General features: G+C 40.1%; 3 protein-coding genes across 4 annotated transcripts; 2 read left to right on the top strand and 1 right to left on the bottom strand.

Annotated features, from left to right (window-relative positions):
* Positions 1 to 12,249: 12,249 nt before the first annotated feature.
* Positions 12,250 to 15,732, top strand: fundc2 (fun14 domain containing 2). The gene is made up of 5 exons (XM_018752298.2): positions 12,250 to 12,322; positions 14,396 to 14,549; positions 14,689 to 14,764; positions 14,977 to 15,105; positions 15,325 to 15,732. Exons 1-5 carry the CDS (start codon positions 12,304 to 12,306, stop codon positions 15,400 to 15,402), a joined length of 456 nt encoding a protein of 151 aa, XP_018607814.1. The 5' UTR covers positions 12,250 to 12,303; the 3' UTR covers positions 15,403 to 15,732.
* Positions 15,733 to 15,813: 81 nt separating this feature from the next.
* On the bottom strand, positions 15,814 to 20,046 carry cmc4 (C-x(9)-C motif containing 4 homolog (S. cerevisiae)). 2 transcript variants are annotated; one of them, XM_018752302.2, is made up of 4 exons: positions 19,145 to 20,046; positions 18,924 to 19,009; positions 17,864 to 17,928; positions 15,814 to 16,641 (listed from the first exon to the last, which is right to left on the bottom strand). In XM_018752302.2, the coding sequence occupies exons 2-4, from the start codon at positions 18,974 to 18,976 to the stop codon at positions 16,457 to 16,459; spliced, it is 303 nt and encodes a 100-aa protein (XP_018607818.1). In that variant the 5' UTR covers positions 18,977 to 19,009; positions 19,145 to 20,046; the 3' UTR covers positions 15,814 to 16,456. The 2 variants fall into 2 exon arrangements, with proteins under 2 accessions (XP_018607818.1, XP_018607815.1); XM_018752299.2 differs by lacking the exons at positions 18,924 to 19,009; positions 19,145 to 20,046 and adding an exon at positions 18,084 to 18,376.
* brcc3 (BRCA1/BRCA2-containing complex, subunit 3) lies at positions 18,378 to 23,145 on the top strand. Its single transcript, XM_018752297.2, has 8 exons — positions 18,378 to 18,665; positions 18,794 to 18,913; positions 20,041 to 20,128; positions 20,503 to 20,591; positions 20,994 to 21,049; positions 21,285 to 21,416; positions 21,744 to 21,787; positions 22,094 to 23,145. The coding sequence occupies exons 1-8, from the start codon at positions 18,561 to 18,563 to the stop codon at positions 22,240 to 22,242; spliced, it is 783 nt and encodes a 260-aa protein (XP_018607813.1). The 5' UTR covers positions 18,378 to 18,560; the 3' UTR covers positions 22,243 to 23,145.
* Positions 23,146 to 26,859: the final 3,714 nt, after the last annotated feature.

Genomic DNA, 26,859 nt, shown 5'->3' with positions numbered 1-26,859 from the left:
AGCAAGTAGAGCTGCTGTCTCACAGTGCCTTGGTGGTATGAGAGGACATGGGTTTGATTCCTGTGCAGTCTGTGTGGAGTTTGCATGTTCTCCCTGTGTCTGCATGGGTTTCCTCTGGGTGCTCTGGTTTTCTCCCATAGTTGAAAGACATGCTGTTCAAGGTTCCCCCATAGTGTGTGAGTGTCACACAGAGAGAGTGTGTTTCACTGATGTATGGATGAGTGACCCATTGTAAGTAGTGTATCTAGCAGTGTAAGTCACCTTGCTGAATAAGGTGTGTGGGTGGATAACGCTACATAGTATCCATTGTAAGTTGCTTTGGAGAAAAGTCTCTGCTAAGTGAATTAATGTAAATGTAGTTATTCTGTTGCTTATAATTTTATACTTGAAGCTCAGACAGCTCTTTTATTGTTTGAAATATTAAAAAAAATGTTAGTGGATGATACATTATAATTGAAAGTACAATGAAACGATGACAAGTGCAAAGTAATTCTATTGAAAATACACTAAACATTGGGTAAAGGTAGTGATTCTGGCAGGCCATCATAACATTTAATGTCGTAGAAGTCTGAACCGCTTGTCCCATACACGGTCGTGGGGAGCCGAAGCCTAACCCGACAACACAGGGTGCAAGGCTGGGGGGGAGGGGACACACCCTGGACAGGACGCCAGTCTGTCACAAGGCACCCCACGTGGGACTCGCACCCCAGCCCCCCGCATGTTGTAGAAGTGAACACTAAAAATGAGTAAAGGTAAAGTACATGAGAAATGGTTAGATTTTAGCTGGGATGCTGTCATCAGTGAAAAATGTTGCTGTGGTGTAGGATTGCATTATATCATCAAATCTCTCAAAATAGGATGTTTGCTCTGAAAGGACTGGCTTGAGCCAGCCTCTTTTGTCAAGAGATTAATTTGGACAGGGCATCAATTGTTCCAGCCGGTGATTGATTTTTCGCTCAAGTTGACCTGTCACCACATTTCTAGAAGAACCTTAGCCTGATGGCTGTGACTGATACGGCGTAACCATGCGTTGCTGCTGCTTTGGTAAGAGGGCCCTCTAGAGGCAGGGGGCAGTGATGTGCTACAAAGTAACTGTTCTTTCATCTTTGATATTTTTTGTAGGCACTTACAGGGGGTTTCGGGTTTTACACTTTCAGTGTCAAAAGCAATCTTAGGGGGTAGCAGGTAGTGTAGGGGTTAGAACCTTTCTCTTATTACCTGAAGGTGCTTGGTTTGAATCCCACTCCTCTAGTGCTCTTGGTTAAGGTTCTCTGAATTCAGTAACAGATATACAAACACCTAGATAAGTGTAAAACTGGTTATCCAACATTGTAAGTCAAGTAGAACAAAGGTGACGGCCAAAAAACGGTTATTAATAATGTCAGTTTACCATTTCCCATGGAATGAGCACTAGATTTTTAAGTTAATAATGTTATTGATGCTGACACAAAATGATGTGTTTACTGAAGGAAAAATATAGAAGTATTATAATAAATTGACATTTATTTGACTAATTATAAGTACTGTATATTATTTAGCGGGGGTGCGGTGGCGCAGTGGGTTGGACCGCAGTCCTGCTGTCCGGTGGGTCTGGGGTTCAAGTCCTACTTGGGGTGCCTTGCGACGGACTGGCGTCCCGTCCTGGGTGTGTTCCCTCCCCCTCTGGCCTTGCGCCCCTGTGTTCCCGGGTAGGCTCCGTGACCCCGTATGGGACAAGCGGTTCTGAAAATGTGTGTGTGTGTGTGTATATTATTTAAAACAGAGATCTGCTTATTACTTTATGATAATAGTTCTGGCAAAATAGTTGATTATTCTTTGGAAAAACCCTGCAAAATGCTGTTTTTCTTGGAATGTGCTTTTTTACTGAATAATGTTAGTAAATTGGAAAACCATAAAGAAATGGCAACCATGTCATTATATCATGAAACAGTGACCAAAAAGGAAATAATGTAAACCATTGGTGAATATATGCATGGTACAGTCATTATGTTTCAAGATTGGCCACTGTGTGGCAGTCCTGTGGTTGTAAGCCATCAGGGTTGCAAGGCAGCAAGTCTTAGCACTTATTAAGTGCACCACTTAAATGACCAAAACTGAGATGTTTTGGATAAAAGCTTTGGCTGAACTAAAAAAAAGCATAAAAGTGTTTTAGCAATTTCAGTGTTTCCTGGAACTTATTAATGAGAGAAAACAGTAATTGTACTGATGTCAGATACACTGAAAAAGATGTGAGGTGTGAAGATGAATCCAGAATCTGCATATATACGAGACGCCTGGATACAGATAGTCTGGATAGTCAAAGTGATTCTAGCTTAACTGTAAAAGCACACTTGGTTAAATGGCTGGGCAGCTCGTCCTTTTGCATAGGTGGGTGATGGCGAGACAGGAAAGGTCACAGCAGTCCCCATGGATGTTATCACAGCCCAAAGCTGTCTAAGCCAGCAGCAGGCATTAAAACCGCTGATGCATTTCAAATGTGGATAACAGTAACCCTGACACATAATGCTCTGTTGTAGGATGACAAAATAGTTTTGTTGATTTATGTCACTTTTTCACTGACATGAAGCTACTCTACTTGTGCACATAAATGCTGTATTTGTTTAGCCAGTGAAAAGCCATGAAGCCACTAAACTCCTGTCAACTTAGAATATTCAAGCAAAAGGAATCAGACACTCATTAATGCTTACATGATGCATTTGTTCTACACACAAAATGGCAATGCTGAAACGAATGTTGTCTGTGGCAGCCTGGAGTTTACAGTTTAAAAAATATAAATAAAACTTAACTGGTACTTCTGAAAGATGCCTGGAACACCGGCTAAATGTCACACTTCTACCACCTAATAGAAGGGAAGCTGAGCGGAAATATTATTAAATATTTCCAAGGATTATTGACAGTAAGCAGCTTTACCAACTTTAAATTTCCAATTTTTTTAAAGGTCTCATCTTATACAAATTTATTTCTACTAATTTGCTGTGATTGTAGCACCGCAAAGTCTTCTTCGTATTGTTTCCCTCATTAATGTTTTGTGACATGATCTGGGTCAAATATTTGAGCAGAAATAATAGATTTGTGGCATTTTTTAAATGGAATATACAAAATTGAAATGGAAACATAAAAAATATATATATATATATATATATATATATATATATACTGTATGTACTCTATTTATTATTGTGACAAAATAATTGGTGCAAAAAATATTATCAGACTTTTTGCCAGAAATGGAAAAAAGCAGTTGGGTTTCATCACAATAATTTCCCATGTATAATTATGGCAAGGGGGTGCATTGGCGCGGGCCAGTGCCCGCTGTGTGGCAGGTCTGGGGTTCAAGCCCTGCTTAGGAGGCCTTGACATGGACTGACGTCCCATTCAGGTTATGTCCCCTCCTCCTTTGGCCCTGTGCTTCCAGATAGGCTCCGGCTCAGTGTGACCCTGCTCAGGACAAGCGGTTGGTGGGTGGTTGTTTTGTTGGTATAATTATGGCACATCTGCTTACAATATACTTTTTTCCCCATATCAGCTTAACATACTCAGTACCTAGCAAAAGGTACTGAAACCCTTAACTAGTTCTCTACTCGGATTAAATCAGAAATGTTGTGTTGAATTTGACATTTTATATGTGAACAAAACATTGAAATTCAAAATTAAGTGGCGTTACTTTCATGTTATATTTTTAAGGGAAAAATGTAAAATGCTGCTGTAAACATTCAAATCCCACACATTAATGCATGGTAGAGCCACCTTTTACTGCAACAATAACAGCTTTAAGTCTGTTGGGTGAAGTATGTACCAACTTTGTGAACTGTTTGGGAGTGACTGTGGCTCTTTTGCTTCATGTTGTTCTTGTTGATTGGATGATCCTTATAAACCACAATTTTCAAATAGTGCCACAGATTCTCAGTGAAACTGAGATCAGGACTTTGACTGAGCCACAGCAGGATATTTATCTTTTTTGTTCTTAAGCCACTGAAATATTGCATTGGGTTTTTGCTTGGGATCCTTGTCTTGCTGAAAATTAAACTTTTGTTTTGGTTAAAGTTTGGTTAAATTAAAGTTTTGGTTTTTAGCAGACTAAAGCAATTTCTTTAGAAATATTTCCTTGTATTTTTCTTCCATTCACCCTCCTTTATTATCCATCCCTGTTGATGAAAAGCAGCCCCATAGTATGATGCTGCCACCACCATACTGTAGGGATTGTGTTTCTTAAGGAATAGATATTCTGCTTTTAGGTTTTCACAGCACATATGTGTGCATATCACTTTGAAATTGGGCTAAAAAGCTTGATCTCTGTCTCATCTGACCTCAAAACTTTTTACTACATCACAGCTTGGTCACTATCATTCTTTCTGGAAAACGTCAGATGTTAAATCTTTTTATGTCATCTAGAAACCATCACAGCCCCATTATTCGTAGGGTAGCAGGTAGTGAAGTGGTTAAGAACTTGGACTCATATCTTTCTGCAGCTTTCCTGCTTCTTTGTTACTGCTGTTACAGTAGAATATGAAGCTATATAATTGAGTTAGGTACTATAAGTTTTGAATGAAACTGTCAGAAACTGGAGGGGAGATGAGTCAATCTCATGATTTATGCAACAAGAAACAATTACACACCCATGGGCCCAAGTTATAGGATTAAGCTGTGCTTTTAAGTGTCTCGTTCCCACCAATTCTGAATTTTAAATAAGCACTGTTGCTTGACCCACCGCACTGCATTTGTATTCAAGGACGTTGAAAGTCTTGAAACTGAAAGCTAGGCAATCATAATGATCTGTGATGAATGACTCCATTTTTATTGAGCTGAAGTATAATGGCTATGGATACACAAGGACAGCCAGAGGACATTGTTGTGCCCAGTATGACTGGCACTTAATGTGGTGTCTCATTCATTCATTTCAGTGCAAAAAGTGATGGAAATACCTCTCCATCCACTATAAGTAACTACTTGTACAGTATTGTGCTGTGGTGGTACAGAGTCCATCCTGAAAACCCAGCAAGTGAGGCAGGGTATATCCTGGGCATCCTGGCATCCCGTCCGTGGTGGGTCGACTTTCTCCCTGTGTTGCCGGGTTAAGCTCTGGTTCGCCACAACCCCTGCTTGGGACAAGCGGTTTCAGACAGTGTGTGTCCAGTGTGGGGGAAAAAGTGAATTTAGCATCCATCATTAAAGATGCTAGCGTGTAATATTTAGATACAATCCCTTTTTTGTGCGGTTTATTTCTATTTTTTCATGGATGTCCCAATTCCGTCACTAACGTTGAAATAATATGCTAGGCTGTTTGACATGCTCTATCGGTAAGGGTGCTGAGTACAGAGCAAACTATCTCCTCATCGCTGTGTGATGACCTCAGACGTGCGTTTGCGGTGACTGGCTGAGTGGGCAGACGCTGAACTGAGAGCTTTACTGGCAGAACCTTGCCACAGGTGGGGAGAGAGATTTTTCTGTGTCAAGGAGGTCGACGGGCAGGACATTCCAGGTACCGAAACTGAGGTCTACACAGATCTGTAGAATAAGATTTTTCATTCTCCTGACAGGAACATCAAAAAGGACACCAGTAAGAACCGAAAAGGCTCCACCCACTTTAGGGGCTGACGGGCAGGCGGCCCGCTTCCTGTATGCAGGCTTCGCAAACTTTCCCTCCTGTGGATGTCATCATTGCTATGATTCACTAAAATTTTTTATTCAAATTAATGGCTTATGGGGAGCTTCGAATTAAGTCAGGTCTTTAAATTCCGCTGTAAATGAGATCACTGAAGTTGCGCAGAGAAGGTCAGCTGCATCAAAGGGTGTGAAGGTGGTATGCTTGTAATACCAAAGATGCCCCACCTCTTTTCTTAAAACACATGCGAGAGCAAGCGCTCACATAAGCACACACGTACACACAACTGCTACATGGGAGAATCTAAGCTGACACAAGATAAAATTGGGTGTTTTTGAAGAAACCGGTGATATGACAGGAAGGAAAGGTCATAAAGACATATGAGGGTGTGTAGCTACCTCCTCTCAATACACTCAGTTACTGGGATGCACCGGCACTGACACGGGGTTTGGTACTTCCGGGGAAAAGGCATACATGATGTTATTACAGCAATTACTTTTGTTACTGTTATTATTTAGGTGCTTACCGAGAATTTTTATCCAAATCATCTTGCTTACATTTTAGTGTTTAATCATACTTTCACCACCTCATGTCTGGAAATTTTACATGGCTAAGGATAAGTACCTCGTTCAAGCGCACAGCAGCATGAAAAATTTTGGTTCTGATTTCATCAATCTCTGTTTATTTGTCATGTTAAATGGGATTTAAATATACAGGGCAGCAGGTGGCATAATGGTTAGGGCTGTAGTCTTACAATCTGAAAGTCCTCTTTCAAATCCCTGCTCTTGCTGTAGTGCCCAGATCAAGGTCCGTACCTTGAATTGCTCCACTAAGAATACTCTGCTGCCTAAATGTGTAAATCATTGATTATCTAACATTCTTAACTGCTGAAAACATCAGCTAAAGGCTAATAATAACTAATGAAATAATTAAAAATAATGTCCATATTACCCACACATTTTCAGAACCGCTTGTCCCATACGGGGTTGCGGGGAACCGGAGCCTACCCGGTAACACAGGGCGCAAGGCCGGAGGGAGAGGGGACACACCCAGGACGGGACGCCAGTCTGTCGCAAGGCACCCCAAGCGGGACTCGAACCCCAGACCCACCGGAGAGTAGGACTGCAGTCCAACCCACTGCGCCACCGCACCCCCATGTCCATATTATTTATACTATAATAATATAAGAAGCCATCGAACCAATTACCGATTGGGTTTAAGTTTTTGAATGTTTATTTGGACAGGTTTTTTTTTAACTTGTTAATTATTGTTGATTCCTTTGGATAAGGTGTGAATGAAGTAACACTTTTCAGTAATGACATCCTTTCCCTCTACATTACAGTGGACGCATCATTTCAAAAAAATGAAAAGACTGTAAAACAGAGAAGATATTTTTGAACATAAAAACTGTCATGATATATGGATGATGGAATTAAAAAAGACAGAAACTGTACCTTTGTAGTAGCTGGGCATCTATCTGTCTGATGCTTCATATTTTGTGCTCATTTGAAAAGTAACTGTGTGCAGCAGAAAGAATAGGAATAATAATTATAAAAGAGCTTGAGACTATAATAATCTGAAATAACATTTAGTTCAAATCAGTTAAATGTTAATGAAACCAAAGATGCTCAGTTTTTCAGAGAAAAGAGAAAGTGCACCAGAAATTGTTAAATAACAAAAAGTCACTGAAGAGTTTCGTAGCGTTCTATTTAAATCTTTAGTTTACTTTTACTGAGTGAGGCTATGGTGTGACACAGTTTCTAAACCTGGCATACATCACTCGTTTAATTACTGCATTACAGCGCTGCTGTCATTGTGTCTTATCATTATGCCTCTACTGACAGTAAATGTTGAGGGAAGGCACTGTAATAGTTACTATGAAACACTGTAATGTGTTAGAAAATGGGCACACTAATTCGAATGAATTGTTTGTGTGTATTGCAGCAGGGTGCTGGGCTTGAGGGACAGTCCCTAACTAAGGTGACTAACATTCATAACTCCCATCCAGGTGTAGGGAGAAGCCCAGGGGGAATTTGGAGAGCTCGAGAGTACTAAATGGCGAGCCCGGGTCCTCGTGCGTCTCACTCTCAGAACCGACCCAGAAGAGCTCGTCTCCTCTGCCCGAGAGCTTGAATTCAACTCTTTCGCACACAGGGCTTGCACAGCGAGGAAGTTGCTTCTACAGATTCTTAGAATTCAGGGTTCGACTGTAGCAGGAAGGATGTGGAGCCGGCATTAAGAACTTCAGTGAAGACAGGTACAAATGTGTAGGTACGTTTTAACCAATATTTCTAAGTATTTAATAGTTTCAATTAGATTTTTCTTCACTATAACTATTTCACATCAGGGCAATAGAGCTCTGTCAGGGTAGCATATTATGAGCACAATTATTTAATGCAAAGTTAACTATATGTAAACAATCTGTCCAAAAAAGTTGTTTTTGTTAAAAAAAAAAAAAAAAAAAAAGAAAAAAAAAGCATGTTGCATTAAAGTGATTTAATGTAGAACATACTGGCAATATGTGCCATTATCAATGTAATATTCTATTCTGGCTTTTCAATGGCTTATATAGCAACAGTTAAAATATCAAATATTAGAATTAATGTAAAATGATAGTGATGTTAAAATATATATATATATATATATATATATATATATATGTAAATATTTAATGTTGGGATCGTTTGCGCAGAGCACAAAAAGACCTAATGGCTAAATGAAGCAGATATAGATGAATAAATTACCTCCGAGTCTTAAATCGTGAAGAAATTTTGTGTTCATCTTCATAGTGGAGTAATTTAAAAAGTGAAACAAGATGGAGGAATATCCAGAGAGAAAGGAAGTTGATGATGAGCAGTTAACTGTCAAATAAATTCAGAGGAAAGAACAACGTGCAATGCAATTTCACAGTGTAACACTTCTCCATTTTCCATTTTCTAAACTGAGAGACCGAGGAGCGAAAAACAGACAGTTAGACAGGTATGGTGCCTTTTGTTCCACAACATTTTGGATCTTTTGCAGAAATAAGACTTTCAGCAGCATGAATGATGATGAGAGGCTGGCATTCCCCTTCTACACATACGGAAACATGAACAGTTTCACTTTTTACCACAATGAGTCCCTTCATTGTCAGAACACTACAGCAGCAGTGTGGAGCAGAAAAATACAGCGTGCCAACCACGCGGGCAAAGCAGCTCCGAAGACTCCGAATTTCATTTGTTATTTCGTTTTCTTTTCTTTTTCTGACTTTCCAGGAAGGCTGCCATATGCAGAGGTTAATATGACATTGATGTGACCATAGATCATGCTGGGGAAATAAAAAGGCTTTTTAAGGATTTAGCGAAATTTCCAAGAATGTAATGAAAGTAGGTTATGCCTTAGATGGAAATTCCCATACTTTTTTGTAATACAAGTTTTCTGAGACCTGATTCTGTTTAGAAAAAAAAAAATCATGTGAGGAGTTTCCATTTTACGGTTGGGGTGGACCTGGCTGTGTGTTTCAGATGCCTGCTGTTGACCCAGTACTCAGTGTAGGGTCTGTGTGACAATAATATACAGCTACATCTGATTACTGGGTCAGTAGTGGTATCATTAGCTGCAAAAGCAATCCCCTTGGAATTAAAAGACAGAAAAAAATCAAGGAATTGAGATTATGGACCTTATTTTGTGCAGTAAAGTAAACCTAAATTGAACCTTAAATGTGTCTGTCTCTCTAACTGTAAATGTGTCTTTTTTATGAATTATGGACACACATTGATTTATAAAATTAGGAGCAAACAGACCATATACAAAAACCTTACCCTCACATAATAACACAACTACAGGTGACACCGTTGTTAATGCAATTAACACGTAAACAGCAGACTGCAGTTAAAATCATTTAATTTATTGCTGTTCTCCTTTGAAAGATATCACAATGACTCCTTAAAAATAGACAAATGAACACATCATTCTGGATGACAGTGTCTCCCAAGAATATGAAGAAATACTTTATCACGTTTGCCATTTCATGTTTCAGATATGGTCTCCTGCCACAATGAACATGTTTTATTTCAAAGCATTTATACATACCACAAGATTTCGGAGCATTTCAAAATGACACATGAATTACACCCTCACATAATTCATTACCTGAAGTCACCAGGCAAATTGCTGATCTTGGGGGGGGTAATTACTTATGGAAAAAATAGTAAGAAATGATAAAAGAATTAATTAAGGTATTGAATCTGCTGTTTCAGCTGTGATTTACATGTACCTTACTAAATGGTTGTAAATGAATGAGATTGCCAGTGTGATAGAGAGAAAGCAGCATAGTTTTATGATCTGCTGTGGAAGCAGTGTCATCGTGCTAATAAAGTGCATGAAGGAATTTCTGTCCCCACCCAGTACTTCTAGTTAAAGACAATGCAACCACCACCATTCAAAGCGTACTTGTACACTAGAAGCCATTGTTCGTAGGGTAATTTACAGGTTACACAAGAAAATAGCCAGGTTGACACCACTGAGAGACAAAAACCTTTTTGGTTTGAGACACAAAGCATGAATCTCTCTCCCAAAATGTCTGATACAAGTAGACATGCCATTATAAAAAACAGAATACCCACTGTGAAGTAAAATGACTTTATACATGCAAAATGCTGTTACATTGGTTATCATTGTACTAGACCCATTATATGAGGTCTGAGTTTACTGTAAAAGCTAAATCCATAAAAAGCCCTGTTTATTTTTTCTAATGTCACGATGAAGAAGTCCTTCACAAATTTCAATTACTTTTAATAAAGGTAATCAGTTTAAATGAATTTTGGTATACATGATTAAAGTCACAAAATTAACTATATTAAAAGGTTGATGTTTATGGCTATTCAACCAGAAGTGACATAAGTTAAATTTAATATACTTTATTTTTAAGTAATGATCATCCCAAGAAGATGACACAGAGTGCTGGCAAGAGAATACATTGTTTCTAAAATGTATAAAGTGTCAATAAAAGAAAACAAATCAAAGACAGTAGGCAGATAACTTGTGTACTATTCAGAATTAAGACATCTTGCAACTGAAGAGAGGAAAACAAAAAAAAAAAAAACACAGGCAAAGGAAATAGGAGACAAATAAACCACTAGGGATCCAAGTAGCAGTGCAATCTCAGCCCTCCTTGGCATTCTGCTTTGTTACAAAGGGCTTGTGTGGAGTGCTTCAATCAATAAGAAGTGGTTGCTGTAGAAATAGAGATGGTGCAAAGAGAAGTCATAGTCCAGCGATCTTGGGTACCTTGATCTGGTAGGAATGAGTGTGCGGGTGCATCCAGAAGCTTCTCAGATGACTCAGGTAGTGATCTACAAGTGGGCCATGGCACCTCAGAAATATGAGGACAGAATAAAGTGGAGATGAATACAACTATTATTATAATACAACTACTATACTATAATTCCTAGCTTGGTGATGTAAACCTCTCCTAATTTCCTGAACACTTTATAGGTTATTAGAAGTATATGAAAATCATCTTCTGTAACTGATTGGTAGCCAGTGAAAAGAAACGATAGGAGTAATATGACCGTACTTTTTAAAGCCAGTGATTATCGTAGCTACTGTATTTTGGGTAAGTTGAAAAGAGGAGATGATACATGTTGGGCTTCTGGATAACGCTGATTTGCAATGTCCAAGCCTGTTGGAGATGAAGGTGTGTACTAACTTTTCAGTGTCAGATGTAAAGGGGAAGCGGTTTGACTGAGAAATATTTGTTTTTAATTGTAAAAACAAATAATCAAGACTGAGTTCATTTGAGGCCTCAATGATAGGCCAAAGTTAAAAAAAAAAAAATAACACCTAGATTTTTAGCAGATGTTGCAGAACTGTAATTTAGGCCCTGCAGTATCAGCTTAAGCAATATGGCATCAGGTAGATTGTATTCTAGAGATAAAATCCTTTGCACTACTCATTGCTCCCTACTGCCCTTAAAACATTTACATTACATTTATTCATTTAACTGAAGCTTTTCTCCAAAGTGACTTACAATGTTAAGGTTACAGTCATTTACCTGTTTAACCAGCTGGGTAATTTTACTGTCGCAATTTAGGATTTGTACCTTGCTCAAGGACACTACAGTCAGAGAAGATGAGATGTGAATCTACAACCTTTGTTCGGAGCTAAAGGCAGCAGCTCTAACCACTACACTGTCCCAGAAACAAAAAAACAAAGCGAAAGGTGATTTAAGGGGACTGTGCTGCTGGGTTTCATGGACACCTACAACGGTGCCTCTTTGGCATAGAAATGTAAATGTATATCTTCACATAAATGGCCCAAAGGGAGTATGTAGCTACAGAGGAAAATGTAATGGACCTAACACAAGCAAATGGTGATAGGCCTACACCCTACTTTATCTGAGATTAAATTTATTATGCTGTGTCTTCAGATCACAAAAACTGTTAGGTTCAGATTATTCTTCAACTGATATATGACTAAAGCACTGAAACTGTGGCTAAAAGACTGAAAGTGTAAATCTCATTTGAGCTGTTTTTTTTTTTCCCCGGTCATGTGATTTTATATAGAGCACTACCAGTGGATACCGCTCATTCCACAACGCTAGGTGGAGGTAGATATATTTCAGTAGCCTCGCGCACACGGTTAAATTTAAAAGACAAGAACTCGTACAGGAAGTAGAGCCTCGTGCACCTCCGATTCACGTCCGGGTCAACGCAAGAAAAATGGCTGAGAAAAAGAAAGGTGAGTTCTTTCCTGTAACTTATTACTTACCCTTGCCGCATTATTTTACAGGGCAGAGTTACTAGATCATAACGGGGCTGTTTGCAGGTAGTTACATGTCGATATATTACTTTATTTACCTGACAGCTGGAGACAGTTTGTGAGGTTTATCTAACGTCTCAGCCGGGCGGGACGTAAACACAAGGCAAGCCAGCCACTGCCAGCGGGCGGCCGCACACGTCGTTGCGTTAGAACGAAAACAACTTGCGATGTTTTTAACATCTTGTAAACGTTAATGCTGTTTTAATTACAATGCAGACGTTTCGTTTGCACTGATTTTATGATCCAGCAGCCCCGTCGGCACCAAACAAACGCTCCTCGGGTTTGTTAACGAAAAGTTTGAGAACAGTAGCAGTCTGTTATCACGGTAAGAGTAAAAGAGATCAGTCAATCCAGCTCCTAATCTGGTTAGCAGTGCTTTAGTGTGGACAGTTATTCTGGCTCTCTTCGTAATCGTCCAGTGACAACAAAGTCATGTAGTCAAGGTCAGTACGTCCACAGCGAGCTTCAGGGAGCAAAACACAGTATGCATGATTAAAATTCCATATCATGTGCTTCTGACGGCAGGGAAGGTCTGTAAGCGACACTTCTGCACTGTTTCCCCTTCATGTGGGAAACCAGTTTCCTGACAACAGTCATTGACTTGTGCACAGAATGGCTTTATTCCATTGCAGAAGTGTGTTCCAGGTGCTGTGGACTCCATTCCACTGTGAGCAAATGCTCACTGTAATCTGGAAGCACAGCAGCTAACAGTGTCACATTTCAGGTGTGCGTGAGTCTGTGTGGAAGTCCTTCTGGAAATCTCATTAGTCCCTTTATTGTGTTACGTAATCGTCTAGACTGTATCGAGTGCTGTAATTCAAAGAAAATGTGCGGTACAAGTTAATCCACTTCAGTACAGGTGGCCTTCAAATTAAGACAGGATTTTGTTCCAATGCTGTTGTAACTTGAAAACCCCCTTATACCAGATTATAGGAACCATAAGGATATATAAACAATTAACAGGCACAGATACAATTGTGTAATAGGGCTTTGTTATATTTTTCACAAATTTCATACTTTATTCCTGTTACAATACTAATACTAATATACAGTATTTTATTACAGTACAGTATTTCAGTATTTCATGCTTCATTATTATTTTCACTTTTATTTCTAAATATTGTCTTTTTTCCTTTTCAGCATCACCAGACCACTCACTTTTTTGCTTGGTAGCCATTTTAAATAAAATAACTGGGGGCAACTGGTAGCGTAGTTATTAGAACTACTGCTTTTAGACCTAAAGGTTTCAGGTTTAAATCCCACCTCCAGCTGTAGAACCCTTTAGCAAGGTACTTACCCTAAATTGCTTCAGTAAAATTATCCAGCTGTTTTGCATAAATAGTTGTAATTAGCATAGCTTTGTAAGTTGCTTTGCAGAAAAGCGTTAGCTAAATGAATACATGTAAATGTAACTTAAAAGGAATCACAAACGAAAAGTTTTGTAAATGAATTGCAGTCGTCAACACACTGTAATGCCCAAACAGTAACAGATATGAGTGCCTTGTGGCAGCGCGACTAGGCAATTTTACTGTACAACAGATGGAGAAGCTGCCATTAGATCAAATGTAGGGACTCAAAAATATAAGGTTCAAGGGACGGACATCATAAATCTGGATTGTCCTGTCGCACGTTCTAAGTCAAGGACTTCTGTAACTGTGAAAACCAGTAGCCACAAAACCTAACTACTGTACTTAAATTCATTATAATGATTAAAAAAAGAGATTATTCCATTATTTTTCAGTATTATTTTGTTCATAAAACGTAGGCGTTCAGTACACTTGCCTGTCGATTGAAGAGACAACTTGTGCAGATCTCAAGGAATTAGTTTTATGCTTTAAAGAGAAAATTATTTAGGTCCACACTAAATCGGTTGTATTCACATATTTAACTACAGTGTTGTGTCCCAGAGGAGTCAGTGCTGAATTCATGTAAATCATGTGAACAGTTTTGTTAAAAAAAAAAAAAAAAAAAAAATTGTGGTTTCTTTTCCAGAGAAGAATGAGGAAACATTTGATGTAATGGACCTGGCAGAGTATGCCAAGAAACAGAGGTGGTGGAACAAAGTTTTTGGAAAAAAGAACTCTGGACCCATTGCAGAAAAGTACTCGGTGGCAACGCAGCTTGCAATTGGTGGTGTGACAGGCTGGTAAGTTAATCCCTTCTGAAGTCTAGAAACTCCTTAAGCATATAGACTGAACAGAAAAATGTGAAGTGCTTTATGAACAGTGACAAGTGTGAGAAAGGCAGTCTCAGCTGGATAGTGCCTTTGTGTCTACCTGATGCAGGTGTGCAGGGTACCTGTTCCAGAAGGTAGGGAAACTGGCTGCATCAGCAGTTGGTGGAGGCTTCTTTTTGCTTCAGGTAACAACCCGCTTCCTCCAGGGAGACAAGTTTCCTATGCTTTCATGTTCATATTACATAGTGATTTTCTGTATTTTTCTACATGTCACCATGAATGATTTCCTTATTATTACTATAGGCATAAACTTTTGTCTTGGTAGAAAATTGCAATGGCTAATGTGAACCAAATGCATATTTTTTTTTTTTTTTTTCTTCCCCCCCTCACTTTTCAGATTGCCAATCACACAGGTTACATCAAAGTGGACTGGAAGAGAGTGGAGAGAGATGTGAATAAAGCTAAGAAACAGCTGAAGCTAAACACAGAGAAACCCCCTCAAGAAGTGCGAACTAAAATAGATGAGGCAAGTGGTAGTTTTTTGCTTAAAAAATTATATTTATAGAAAACACATTTACTATATACTATTAATAGTTACATACATTTGTAATTTTCTCATTTAAAGATGACCACAAAATGTATTCACTTGTCAGTGAGTGATACTAATCTTTCAAGTTATTCCTTGTACTTTATGTTCTTTTTTTTAACCACTTACATTGACCAGGTTGTCCTCTCTGTTGAATAGGTACAAACATTTGTGAAGAACAACATTGTCCTTACTGGTGGCTTTGCTGGAGGCTTTCTGCTTGGCTTGGCATCTTAGGAAGATTCCTGTTTTCGCCTTCTCCCAATATTAAAGCTGCATTGTTTTTTCAGCCAAAACTAGGGTTCAAAACAAGTATCAGTCTATCATGTATTTAATTGTAATTTAAAAGCTTAATGTAAGACTTTGGCATTTTAAAATGTTTGTTATGCTATGGTGTAAAGTTGTATGATGGTATAAGATTGCAGAGTATTGTATGTAGACATGTATTAATCATTGGGAGTGAGTGGCATAATATGCCCTGCACAGTATCATACTTTTCAGGATGCCACTGGTCCTGTTGTTGTAGTACAGAATCATCTCCTTATAAAGCACTCTTCAAAAAGTAAATATGTACCTCAATGCTTTTATTCTGTTTTCATTAGTTTGGGCTAGGAACCAAAGGATAGTGAAGCTCCATGAATTATTAAAATAAGACTCTTTAAGGCTCACATGTATACATTAAATGGATAGAGCCTAAAAAAAAAAAAAAATTACTCCCAAAGCACTATGAATTTTTTCTTTATTTAAATCTAAAGAAATTTCAGCAGATTTTCATACTCTCTCTGAACTGATTACAATTTTTCTACTATGCTGGAATTAAGTAAAAAAGATAAATTTATGGGACTACTTATCCACCATTTTTTAATGCACCCTGGTTCTAAAAATCTCTGTTTTTAATCTGGTACCACAAAGCAGTACATCTACATCAATTGCAAGTAGCAGAACACTGTCCTAAATATCTCCTTTGAAATCATGGACGAGGTGAACTGATACTGCTTTAAGTGGGGTATAAAAGATATCTGACCCTCGTACGGCATTTTGCACTAGATGTTAAAGTCAAGCATTTTAATATATTTCCAGGCTTCTGAGAACTACTCAATTTTTCCAGTTTCAGTCACTGATACTGGCCGGGGGAGGGGTGACTTAAAATGCAAAACAAATACAAAATTGAAATATTTGGTCTTCATCACAATACAATTTTGTTACAGTATGCCATTTATTTCAAATAAAGGTATACACATCTACTTGACTGCTGCCTTCAATTTCAACAACATTTTCTGTTTAACTTAGTTTACTGTAAGTGGATAATGGAGGGTATGATGGTGATCAGGTGGCTCTGGTTCTTCAGTGGCTCAGTAGGTTTCTGTGCTTTTGTGAATCCAGAACAGCAGACAGAATGTCGCCCTGCGAGTGCCTCGCAGCACCGCTGCATTTCCAGGATCTCTTTTTCACACTGGCTCTCCACGTACTTGTTAGCTAAGTGGATGGAGGACAAATGACTTTACAGTTTGGAACATCTAAGGAAAAAGCAAGTTTACAACTGAGTAGACACATAAAAACTACCATGCAGCTGCATCTTACACCCTTTTGACTTAGCTTTATGAAGATTACACGAAAAGTAAAAAAAATCGTGGGGGGGCATGCCTACACAATTTTTTTTGGCATGTGAATAGCAGCTGTACACATGCTCCACATGCCAATTTTGCTACAGTAACATTAATCCCATTCTTGGATGACTCACACACCCTGATTCCAGTTCAAGTTATATTCGCTCCTTGTGTTGATTTTCAATGGCTTTATTAAGAAATAAAGTATTTAACACAAAGTATCTAACACTATACTTGAATGACTAAAAAACAATGAATAATCAGAAAAAATTTTATACAAACTCATCTTTGATTTAACACCAGACAAAAACAAACAAAACACACTAAAGGTTGTAGGTTCGAATCCCACCTTCAGCTGTGGTACCAAGTGCTAACCCTTGCTTGAGTAAAAGTTATAAAGCTGTAAAAATGGGTAAATAATTGTATGTTGCTTTTGCAAAAGCATTAGCTAAATTAATAAAAACAAATAAAATAATTCTGCAAAAATTGTCATCAGCTAAATTAATTAAAAAAAAAAAAAATTCTCCAAAAATTAACATTCTACAGTCAACTACTAATAGTAAGAGTTTTGAATAAGACACAGTAAGCCATACCATCCCACCAAGACAAATGCTTTCGAACCCTGCAAAAGCAATTCCCTAACATACAAGCCACATCCTGGTTGAGGATAACGCAAGAACTTCCCATAATCCATCGCGAGGGAACGTGTGACGACACAGTAAGAATAACCAATCAAAATATCACAACGCTCATCAAGCTTACAGAACTATGGAGAGACCCGGAGCTCTTAGGCGCTCAGGTGCACTTAGATTCAGCACGATAGGACGCGCTGTTTGGGCTTAAAGTGGACGGAAATGACTTTCCCGGGGTCACGAGGATCCGGAGAAGCGTTTGCTCGTGTATCTTTAGGTGCCGTGTCAACCCCCCCAGTCCTAACACCCTGTTTTTACGCATCCCGCCGGTTTAGTAAAACGCCGGCTCAATAATCTACGTGAGAAAATACAGCACTTACCACCATGTGCTCAGCACTGTACCGGAAAATCAAGTAAGCACAGCATAGTTTATGTTGTACGTTAAAACCATTCTGTTACCTTGCAAACATTTCTGAATTGCGCAGGCTTGTTTCTGACACGGGTCTTTCTGAGGCATTTCGGGTCTGAGGATGGAAGAAAAGAAAGCAAAACCATTGCAAACACGAACGTTACATGCATCTGATCTGCCAGACTGCTTGCAGCACGTACAATAACACAGAGACGACCCGAAGACGAGCATTACAACCGTCATCTCCGGGTAGCGGCACTAGTCACTTACCCAGAATTCCGCAGTAAAAGTGGAACGATAAACAAAAACAATCTGTTACAGCGGCAGTATCGTGTTTTCCCGAGAGTCAGTATGAGTGACATTTGCTGAGGAGAGCCCGGTTTCAGGGTGACCGTGACGACGGGCATGAGCCCAAGCGCGCTCTCGACTGCCGTACACTACTGGACGTACCGATACCTACACTCGTCTTTACATGCTACACCACAGGTTTTACATAAACAACAAAAAAAGCATGTAGCTGCCGACTAAACTACGGTAACTAGGTAGTTGTTTACCTTGACACGGAACTGCTTACTCGTAACCCCCGGAAGTGCTACGTACCCAGGAAGTGCGCGGAGAAAACAGCGATCTCACAACACAGCAAAATAAAACATCAGCACAGCAACACAGTCCCCCCCTACTCATCGGCCGGTACTCCGTGACGGGTTTTTGCCACGTCGCGCCAGGCCACGCGCTTCGGAGAGCGACATGGCGGTGAGCGCGGTGCACCTCGAGTCGGACGCCTTCCTCGTTTGCATGAACCACGCGCTAAGCACAGAAAAGGAAGAAGTGATGGGACTCTGTATCGGAGAGGTAAGCTGCGTGGCTCTGCTGTGCTGTCCAACAACATCTCTAAATCTGACAATTGTAACTGTGGCAGAGGCACACTTGTTCATTCATTCATTCATTGTTTTGCCGTGCGTGTGTGAACGCGCGGCCAGGTGGACACGAATCGCATCGTGCACATCCACTCGGTGATCATACTGCGGCGCTCGGACAAGCGCAAGGACCGAGTGGAGATCTCGCCGGAGCAGCTGTCTGCGGCCTCCACGGAGGCGGACATATCCTCACCTGGCGGCGCCTGCCTGCTGCTTGCTGCCTCGGCTCGGCTCGTCTGTGTCCATGAACCCACGTCACACACTGGCTCCTCATGCTGCCTACGGTGGAGTTACGGGTTTGACAAGATCATGCAAATTACCTTCCCCCCAATATTATACATAAGATCGTACTTTCTGTTATATTATATTCCTTTCTTTTTCTGTCTAGCGGAGCAACCTTGTCCTGTTACCTACCAAGCCGATAGGTGTCAGTATAGCGTACCAAAATAGAGTCGAACTGAGGGGCCGTCTTAAGTCAACTCCTTTTCTGCATTAACAGCAGTGTCTGATGATTTAAAGAAAAAATCAGCTGGCTTTAATAAATATAATAAAAAAACTTATTGCTCTGCTGATCCCCAACGGGTAAACATTCAGAGACACGTATACGGTATAGCAACAACAGACATGAAATTAATGATTAATACAGAGATGCAAGGCCTGTCGGGAGCCCTGGGCTGCACTTGGCGCGGAATGATGACATCACAGCTGCCACCCACCTGAGCAGTAGGGTGTTTGCTGATTGAAATAGAGCCATTGAGTGGAGTCGCGCTGTTACCATGGAAACCAAAGTGGAACTAAAGGGAAGTGGCGAGATTGTTAGGAATGGCGACTGTCTGATGAATTGGATAGCAGCATCCCTTGCATATGAGTTTATTGAGACCCACTTTTATTTTCACACAATTTAAATTAGTCCTAGTTTTAATGTTGCTTCAGGTTTATAAAATCACTAAGACATGGTTGGTGTTTGTTTTTATTGTAGGCTTATGTGAGGTTTTTGCTGAATCAAACCCTTGAATAAACAAAGTGGCATCTGTATTATTAGCTTTTATTGGTTATGATTACAAAAGTGTCTTGGTACCAGTTGTGCTAAGAAGCTGAGAGCAGTGTATTTACACTTCTCAACAAATTCCCATGAGTAATCATTCTATATCCATGTGAGGAAAGCTCACCCAGCAAGGTATTTTTTCCATTTTTGCTCAGTGTTCCTTAGTGGAGGGTGTTCACTGTGTGTGATCCACTGCAGTGTTTCAAGTACTGTAATCATACAAGTCCAACTGTAGTTGTAGATGTGTTTCCTTAATTAGAACCACAGACTTGCTGAAATGACAGGGCGGCCCATGAGAGTCGTTGGGTGGTACCATTCTCATCCCCACATCACCGTGTGGCCCTCCCATGTTGGTGAGTTCTGCCCTTGTTGTTTTCCAATAGCTAAAACTTGATGATTACGATTATTCTGACCTGGCTTCAATGCAGGGCACTCTCAGTGCATTTCATGACCCTTGTTGAAAAATTCTGAAGTCATGGAAGAAGTTCTAGTCTTAATTTGTCAATTCAAGTATAAAAATACTTGAGCAGCAGGTAGGGCAATGGAGAAAGAATAATACATTTTGATGGCTGGCAGTATTTTGTACCCATGAGAATATCCAGCTGCCTAACAAGAAAATTTTGAGCTTACGTGCATAAAATAGTTGGCTAGGCAGCAAAATAGATTTTATGGATTTTGTCTCAAAAATGTGTTTGTGGCTTTTTTATAATCTACTTTCTCATCACAGATGTAAGAACTCAGGCAATGTACCAAATGATGGACCAGGGTTTTGTTGGACTCATATTCTCGTGCTTCATTGAAGATAAAAACACAAAGGTGAGTCTTATACTTCTGAGATGATAAAAGGAAAAAGTATGAATTTATAGCACACATTTTTTTTCTGTGCATGCTATTGAAGTTCTGAAGATAAAAAAGAGTATAGCTAAACATCCCCCATCTAAGTTTGTGGTTGATAAGACTGTTACGCTGTTAGAAGGTTGTGGGTTTGAATCTCTGCTTCTGCTGTTGTACCCTTGATCATGTACTCTGATTCCACCCATCGTAGTTTTAACTTATTTTGTAGGTGAGGCAAATTCATGAAATTTGATAAAATTTTAACACAATGATAGAATAGCTGGATATTTTCCAAGGAAGTTCTCTTTGTTTATTAATACAATTACAAAGCGGTATGAGGTGTAGCCTGTTGCCCTAAAAATGGATTAATATGATCTCTTCCAGACGGGCCGAGTCCTGTACACTTGTTTCCAGTCTGTACAAGCTCAGAAGGGCTCTGAGTAAGTGTACTATGTTTACATTTTTAGAGCTTGATCTCTGTATGATTTATGAGGTATCTCAATACTGACAGTTATTTGTATAATATGGTAATAGTTGGTTTCACAGTAGTTTTACGTGGTGGTTTTACAGTGGTTACACGTTTTTAAAGTAAACCCAAAGTGTCATATCTCAAGTCAGCTGGGCACTGAAAGTTACAGGCCTGAGGTAATAATACTGCTTTCCTCCAATGCTAAGGTACGAGAGAATTGAGATCCCCATTCATGTGGTTCCACATGAAGCCATTGGCAAAGTGTGCCTTGAGTCTGCAGTGGAACTTCCCAGGATTCTGTGCCAGGAGGAGCAGGACACATACAGAAGGATTCATAGGTACCATTCCTGCTTTTCTTTATGTTCCCTCATTTAATATTTAGTTTGATTCCAGTGTTAATAGTGTACATCATATTGTATTCATGTTTCATGTTATACAATACAATTAACTTCCATAAAGACAAATGAAAATCAGGAAATTATCAACACAGAAAAATACTAAGCAATGTATTTTTATTATGGATGGTAGTCATTTTGAGGGTTTTGTAACTCTGTCCAGTGCTTAGATTTTATTACATTGCTTGTGAATCCAGGAGTGGTTATTACAGTATGGAACTATAAAGGACATTACTGTAATTCATATTTTTTCTTTTTTTAATTTTACAGTCTAACTCATCTGGATCCAATAACAAAAATACATAATGGTTCAGGTATCATCCATTTTATAGTTTTAATTGTTGTAATTTTTAATAATACTGACTGTTACATATTGAATACTGTATACTTATTCATGTAATTGCCAAGTTGTATATACAGAGAGATTGAAAATATATTTTCCCCATACTTAGTTTCTTACAGTAGTAATGAGTTGGTAGGACAGTGAATGAACCAGCAATAAAAAGGCCATACAGAACTGATTCTTAAAGCACACTTGCTTTTTGTCCATATTTCCAAATGAAGGTGGCTGTGCTGACAATGTTTTTCCTGCATTGTTTTTGTTAATCCCCTGGATGCAGTGTTCACTAAGAACCTGTGCAGCCAGATGTCAGCTGTCAGCGGGCCGCTGCTGCAGTGGCTGGAGGACAGGCTGGAGCAGAACAAGCAGAGCATCAGCGAGCTGCAGCAGGAGAAGGAGCGACTGATGCAGGAGCTGGCTGCCCTCTGAAGGGGACTGCGCCTTCTCCAAATGTGCACTTGGTGCCACTCGCTTATATAAGCCAAGAAGGTCTCATGGATCAGAAGCGTTGGTTTTCACCTCTCTCGGAACCTGTCTTCCTCAGGAGAGACCTGTGTTTTCCTCTAAACTGTATTTCGCAGAATTTCCTTTGTGTCCCCACATGGGGATACTCCAGCTTGCCTCAAGGTTTAGCCTTCATTCATCTTCCCACCCCTGTGTACACACTGTCCCAGCTGGATATCTCCTCCCAGCCTAGAGAATAGGGGACAGCTGTAGTATATCTTAAGTGAAGTAGGCCAATTGAAAATTAGCATAGTCTCTAAGGTACTTTGTGTGAGATCAGTCAGGCTCTGGCTGCTTTTACCATCCTGTGTGATTAAAACTTTGGTGGCCTTTTTATACTTCTAAGAATGGCTATGTTTATTTACTAGCTTGGAGAAGAATAGGAAGACAAACGTAAGCTGAGATTGTCCTGACGTTGCACAAGTGTATAGTTTCACTTGACAATGAAGTGGCAAACCTGTGTATATATGCAGACACTCATAATATTTAGATAGTCTGTACTTCACAGTACTTAAAATTTACAGCAGTTTTTTTTTCTCTTTCTCCAAATGGCCTGTTGGTCAGCGTTTTGTGTGTTTTTTCATGTAAAATGGACTGTGTATTTTGCTTACTTTGACAGGAGTTCCAAACTTGCCAAAATGGTGGCAGGTCAGTTCCTATCATGCATGCAGTACATTGCTGCACGTAGAGGAGATGTGAAATGGGGTATTTATGATGCTGTATAATAGCTATTTTGTATGGGCTAGGACTTTGTCATTGGGAATGCTTGTTTTCCTGAATAACTTGATGTCTGAGGAAATAAAACTCTTCAGCTGATGTTGTGACTAATCTGGCAATACGTATTTCTGAATCACTTTTTGCAAATACACACATATATTGACTGAAACTGCTTGTCCCAAGCAGGGTGGCGGCGAGCCAGAGCCTAACCCGACAACACAGGGCGTACGGCCGGAGGGGGAGGGGACACACCCTGGATGGGACGCCAGTCCATTGCAAGGCACCCCAAGCGGGACTCGAACCCTAGACCCACCAGAGAGCAAGGATTGGTCAAACCTGCTGCGCTACCACGCCCCCTCTTTTTGCAGATGGGTACATATAATTTGTATTTTTAATACCCGCAGAGCATTTACAGAGGTAGGTTTTCAGACTATTCTGTCCTTTCAGTCATACTGTCACAGATAAAGATGTGGACTACACTGTTTTGCTCAAAAAGCTTAAAAGAACACTTTAGTATTTACTATAGAGCAAACTGGATTGTTTTTATTCAAGCGCAGATGATCTCAAAAGTACACAAATGCTCTAAAACTGATAACAGATACAAGTATAGAGGCCCTTAATTCAACAGAGAAGCAACTAAGTGTCCTGTTTAAGGACACCTTTGAGCCATAAAACACAACAGGTCGGTGTTAGAGAAGGATTATGCATGAAATAATAAAATGTTAATCTCTTTAGTAGTTGAAATGAGGGCTGTTTTTGCATAATTTTATTGGCTGTGGTGCAAAAAAACCCAAGTGGTTCCATAACTGGGAATTTGAACAGAAAATGGATTTTGTACTGGAAGCTTGTGGGTTCATGTCCCCGGTAGGAGCAGTGGTGGTCAGCACTGAGGTGGCCTGCACTAAGGTAAAAGGGCTTTATACCAAAGTAAAACGATTTTTCTGGCTGCTGTGTCCTGCTGTTTGAACAGGAATGCACTAAGCCAGCTTTAATATTCTGTTATTTTTCATGCATCTGTTGATTTTAAATTTGGATCAACACCACGTGCATTAAATGTTGGGGAAAAATGGTGCAGAAAGCTGGTAGTCAGGCTGGAGGATGCAGCATGTCTGCAGAAACATCTGCAAAGAGCAAGTGTGTGGAAGGGGAACCTACCTGGGCTCGGCTGGAGCGGAGCCACTTGGCATGGTCAAGAAAGGCTATGCCGTAAAACGATTATATCCCTAGCTGTCTGCCTCCCAGTTGCCATGGGAACAGCGGCTCTCTCACCCTCGAGTCTGTGTTCAAAGTGTATGAGTCACTGGACGGCTTTTAATTGCTGGGGATTCGGAGCTGTTTCCTGTGAGGGAGGGATCCTTATTAGGGCCTTATTGAATTACACCCCAGAATGCTGAAATTGTCGGAAACGAGACATGGAAGTGAGACGGGGCTCCAGAACTTTGGTCCAGCGTCCTCCTGGAAGCAGCAGTTCTGTCCTTGGCTTCTCATTCCTTCATACTAAACAACCAAACAGAAGATGTTGTCGCTGATTTACTGAGTGATAAATAATACAAAAAAAAAAAAACCACGTTCGAGATGACAGACCAGAGAGATATGTAAAGCATAAAGCGGTGGCCACTATTTAGACAAAAGAAAAAGAACGGTGTGCTAGTGTCGCACACCAGAACAACGCAATCATAAATGTGGCTTTGTTTTTGGCACAGTTAGGTGATGCGAAACAAATGAAACACTTACCCTTTTACTGTTTTCTCAACATACCTCCTAACTTTTTTACATGCTTGTTTCTAATGGGGGGTGTGGCAGCGCATCGGTCTTGTCTGGGACCGGCTATATGGAGGGTCTGGGGTTCCGGTTCTGCTTGGGGTGCCCTGCAGTGAACCAGCGTCCTGTCCAGTGTGTGCCTCAGCCCCGCGGCTGTAGACATTGCGTGTGTGTTTCTAACAACAGCCACACTGTACAAATGAACACAAGTGATCTTGCCAAGGGCCCCACTATATTACTCTTCATTGTTATTCTTTTGATTCTAATACCCATCCAGGTATTTTCTGTATTTCTTGTGTCATGGAGAGTGGTTGTTTTACCACTCTCAATGGAAATGACACATTAATTTTTACATTAGCAGACAATTTTCTCCCAAGGGTCTAGTCTTATTCTACTAGAGAAATTTTAGGGTAGGTACCTTGCTTAAGGGTATTACAGCCAGAGGTGGGGAATCAAACCTGAAATCTTGCAAGTTAAAGGCAATTACTCTAACCACTATGCTACCAGCTGTCCTCTAGTTTTAGTCTTGTATATGAAATGCAATTGCTTACATGCAAAAGACAATTTAAGAACAAAATGCACACTGTGCTGTGCTGCGCTGTCCACTTAAATAGATGAAATAGTCTAAATGAACCAGGTAACAGACTTGGGGGACACAATTAATCCACATCGTGCTTGTCGGACTCTGAAAGTGTTTTCCGACTTAAGCGCATAGAAAAATTCCATGAGGGATGAAATAACGAAGTAGCCACGGCCCACAGTCGAGCCACATGTTGCTGAAAGTGCTGAGACCCCAAGGCTTATATGCAGTACACAACTGTTATGTTTTAGTGTCATACACTTTTGGGTTGATCAAATAGTCCACCTAAAGCGAGCAGCACACTCTTGGTGCTTTGAACGCTTCTATAAGTACATTTATGTAGCCAAAGTAGATTGTTGCATCCATCCATCCATCCATCCATCCGTCCATCCATGGATGGATAATATAAGAAACAACAAAAACTATCGAATCTGTTTATGGAATTCAAGAAAATTGCAAGTCTTATGATATCCGGATTAATATAACATATACAACGGGTCTTTTAAATTATTTAACAGCATGAGCTGTGAGGCAGAGACATACAGATGAGATGCCTTAATTATTAAAGGAAATTGTGCTGGTTGAAGGCAAACAGTGCAGAGTTTACATGAACCTAAACCTTCATAGTTTTGATCTAGGTTTAAAAAATCTACATTATACTGTAGTTTGTTTTGGTTTTTTTGTTTGTAAGAATGTTTTAATCATAAGTGACAATTCCTGGTACCTGTGTAACATACATAGGGTTAAAAAGTTCTTGTTCAAGGTGCGTTGTACCCTGAAGGGCTTTAAAGTGTAATATGATTCTTGCCCAGAAGGGGGCGGTAAAACATCATCTTTTCATCATTTAATTTTTTTTAAAGACACATTATGGTTTTTTAAAAATACAAATCACACCATTCATTAATTTAACTGAAGCTCAAGAGTGTGCGGCTAATTTACTGTGCAACAGAGTTTTTAAATAATGTTAAGCAGAGAAAAATAATATTCAAATGTAATATTCTGCAACGGGTGTGGTGGCGCAGTGGGTTGGACCACAGTCCTACTCTCTGGTGGGTCTGGGGTTCAAGTCCCGCTTGGGGTGCCTTGTGATGGACTGGTGTCCCGTCCTGGGTGTGTCCCCTCCCCTTCCGGCCTTACGCCCTGTGTTACCGGGTAGGCTCCGGTTCCCCGCGACCTTGTATGAGCCAAGCAGTTCAGAAAATGTGTGTGTGTAATATTCTGCATTGGATGGGGGATGTGGTGGCGCAGTGGGTTGGACCAGGTCCCTCTCTCTGGTGGGTCTGGGGTTCGAATCCTGCTTGGGGTGCCTTGCAATGGACTGGCGTCCTGTCCTGGGTGTGTCCCCTCTGGCCTTATGCCCTGTGTTGCTGGGTTAGGCTCTGGTTCCATGCGACCCTGTATGGGACTAGCGGTTCACAAAATGTGTGTGTGTGTGTGTGTGTGTGTATTCTGCATTGGCCTATGCAGAATCAGTATGATACACG

This window comes from Scleropages formosus, chromosome 4 (assembly GCF_900964775.1).
Source record: "Scleropages formosus chromosome 4, fSclFor1.1, whole genome shotgun sequence".
Classification (NCBI taxonomy): domain Eukaryota; kingdom Metazoa; phylum Chordata; class Actinopteri; order Osteoglossiformes; family Osteoglossidae; genus Scleropages; species Scleropages formosus.
The sequence above is the reverse complement of the archived record's forward strand: the minus strand, read 5'-3'. Positions and strand labels throughout refer to the sequence as shown.

Coding starts and splice junctions, on each gene's coding strand:
- brcc3 (XM_018752297.2), top strand. CDS start 18,561: ATGGCGGTGAGCGCGGTGCACCTCGAGTCGGACGCCTTCCTCGTTTGC. Junction 18,914..20,040: donor CGGCCTCCACGGAGGCGGAC/ATATCCTCACCT, acceptor AATTAGAACCAC/AGACTTGCTGAAATGACAGG. Junction 20,129..20,502: donor CGTGTGGCCCTCCCATGTTG/GTGAGTTCTGCC, acceptor TTCTCATCACAG/ATGTAAGAACTCAGGCAATG.
- fundc2 (XM_018752298.2), top strand. Junction 14,765..14,976: donor GAGGCTTCTTTTTGCTTCAG/GTAACAACCCGC, acceptor CTCACTTTTCAG/ATTGCCAATCACACAGGTTA. Junction 15,106..15,324: donor TGCGAACTAAAATAGATGAG/GCAAGTGGTAGT, acceptor TCTGTTGAATAG/GTACAAACATTTGTGAAGAA.
- cmc4 (XM_018752299.2), bottom strand. CDS start 18,220: ATGCCCGTCGTCACGGTCACCCTGAAACCGGGCTCTCCTCAGCAAATG. Junction 17,929..18,083: donor CTTTTACTGCGGAATTCTGG/GTAAGTGACTAG, acceptor TTCCATCCTCAG/ACCCGAAATGCCTCAGAAAG. Junction 16,642..17,863: donor AATTCAGAAATGTTTGCAAG/GTAACAGAATGG, acceptor CCATCCACTTAG/CTAACAAGTACGTGGAGAGC.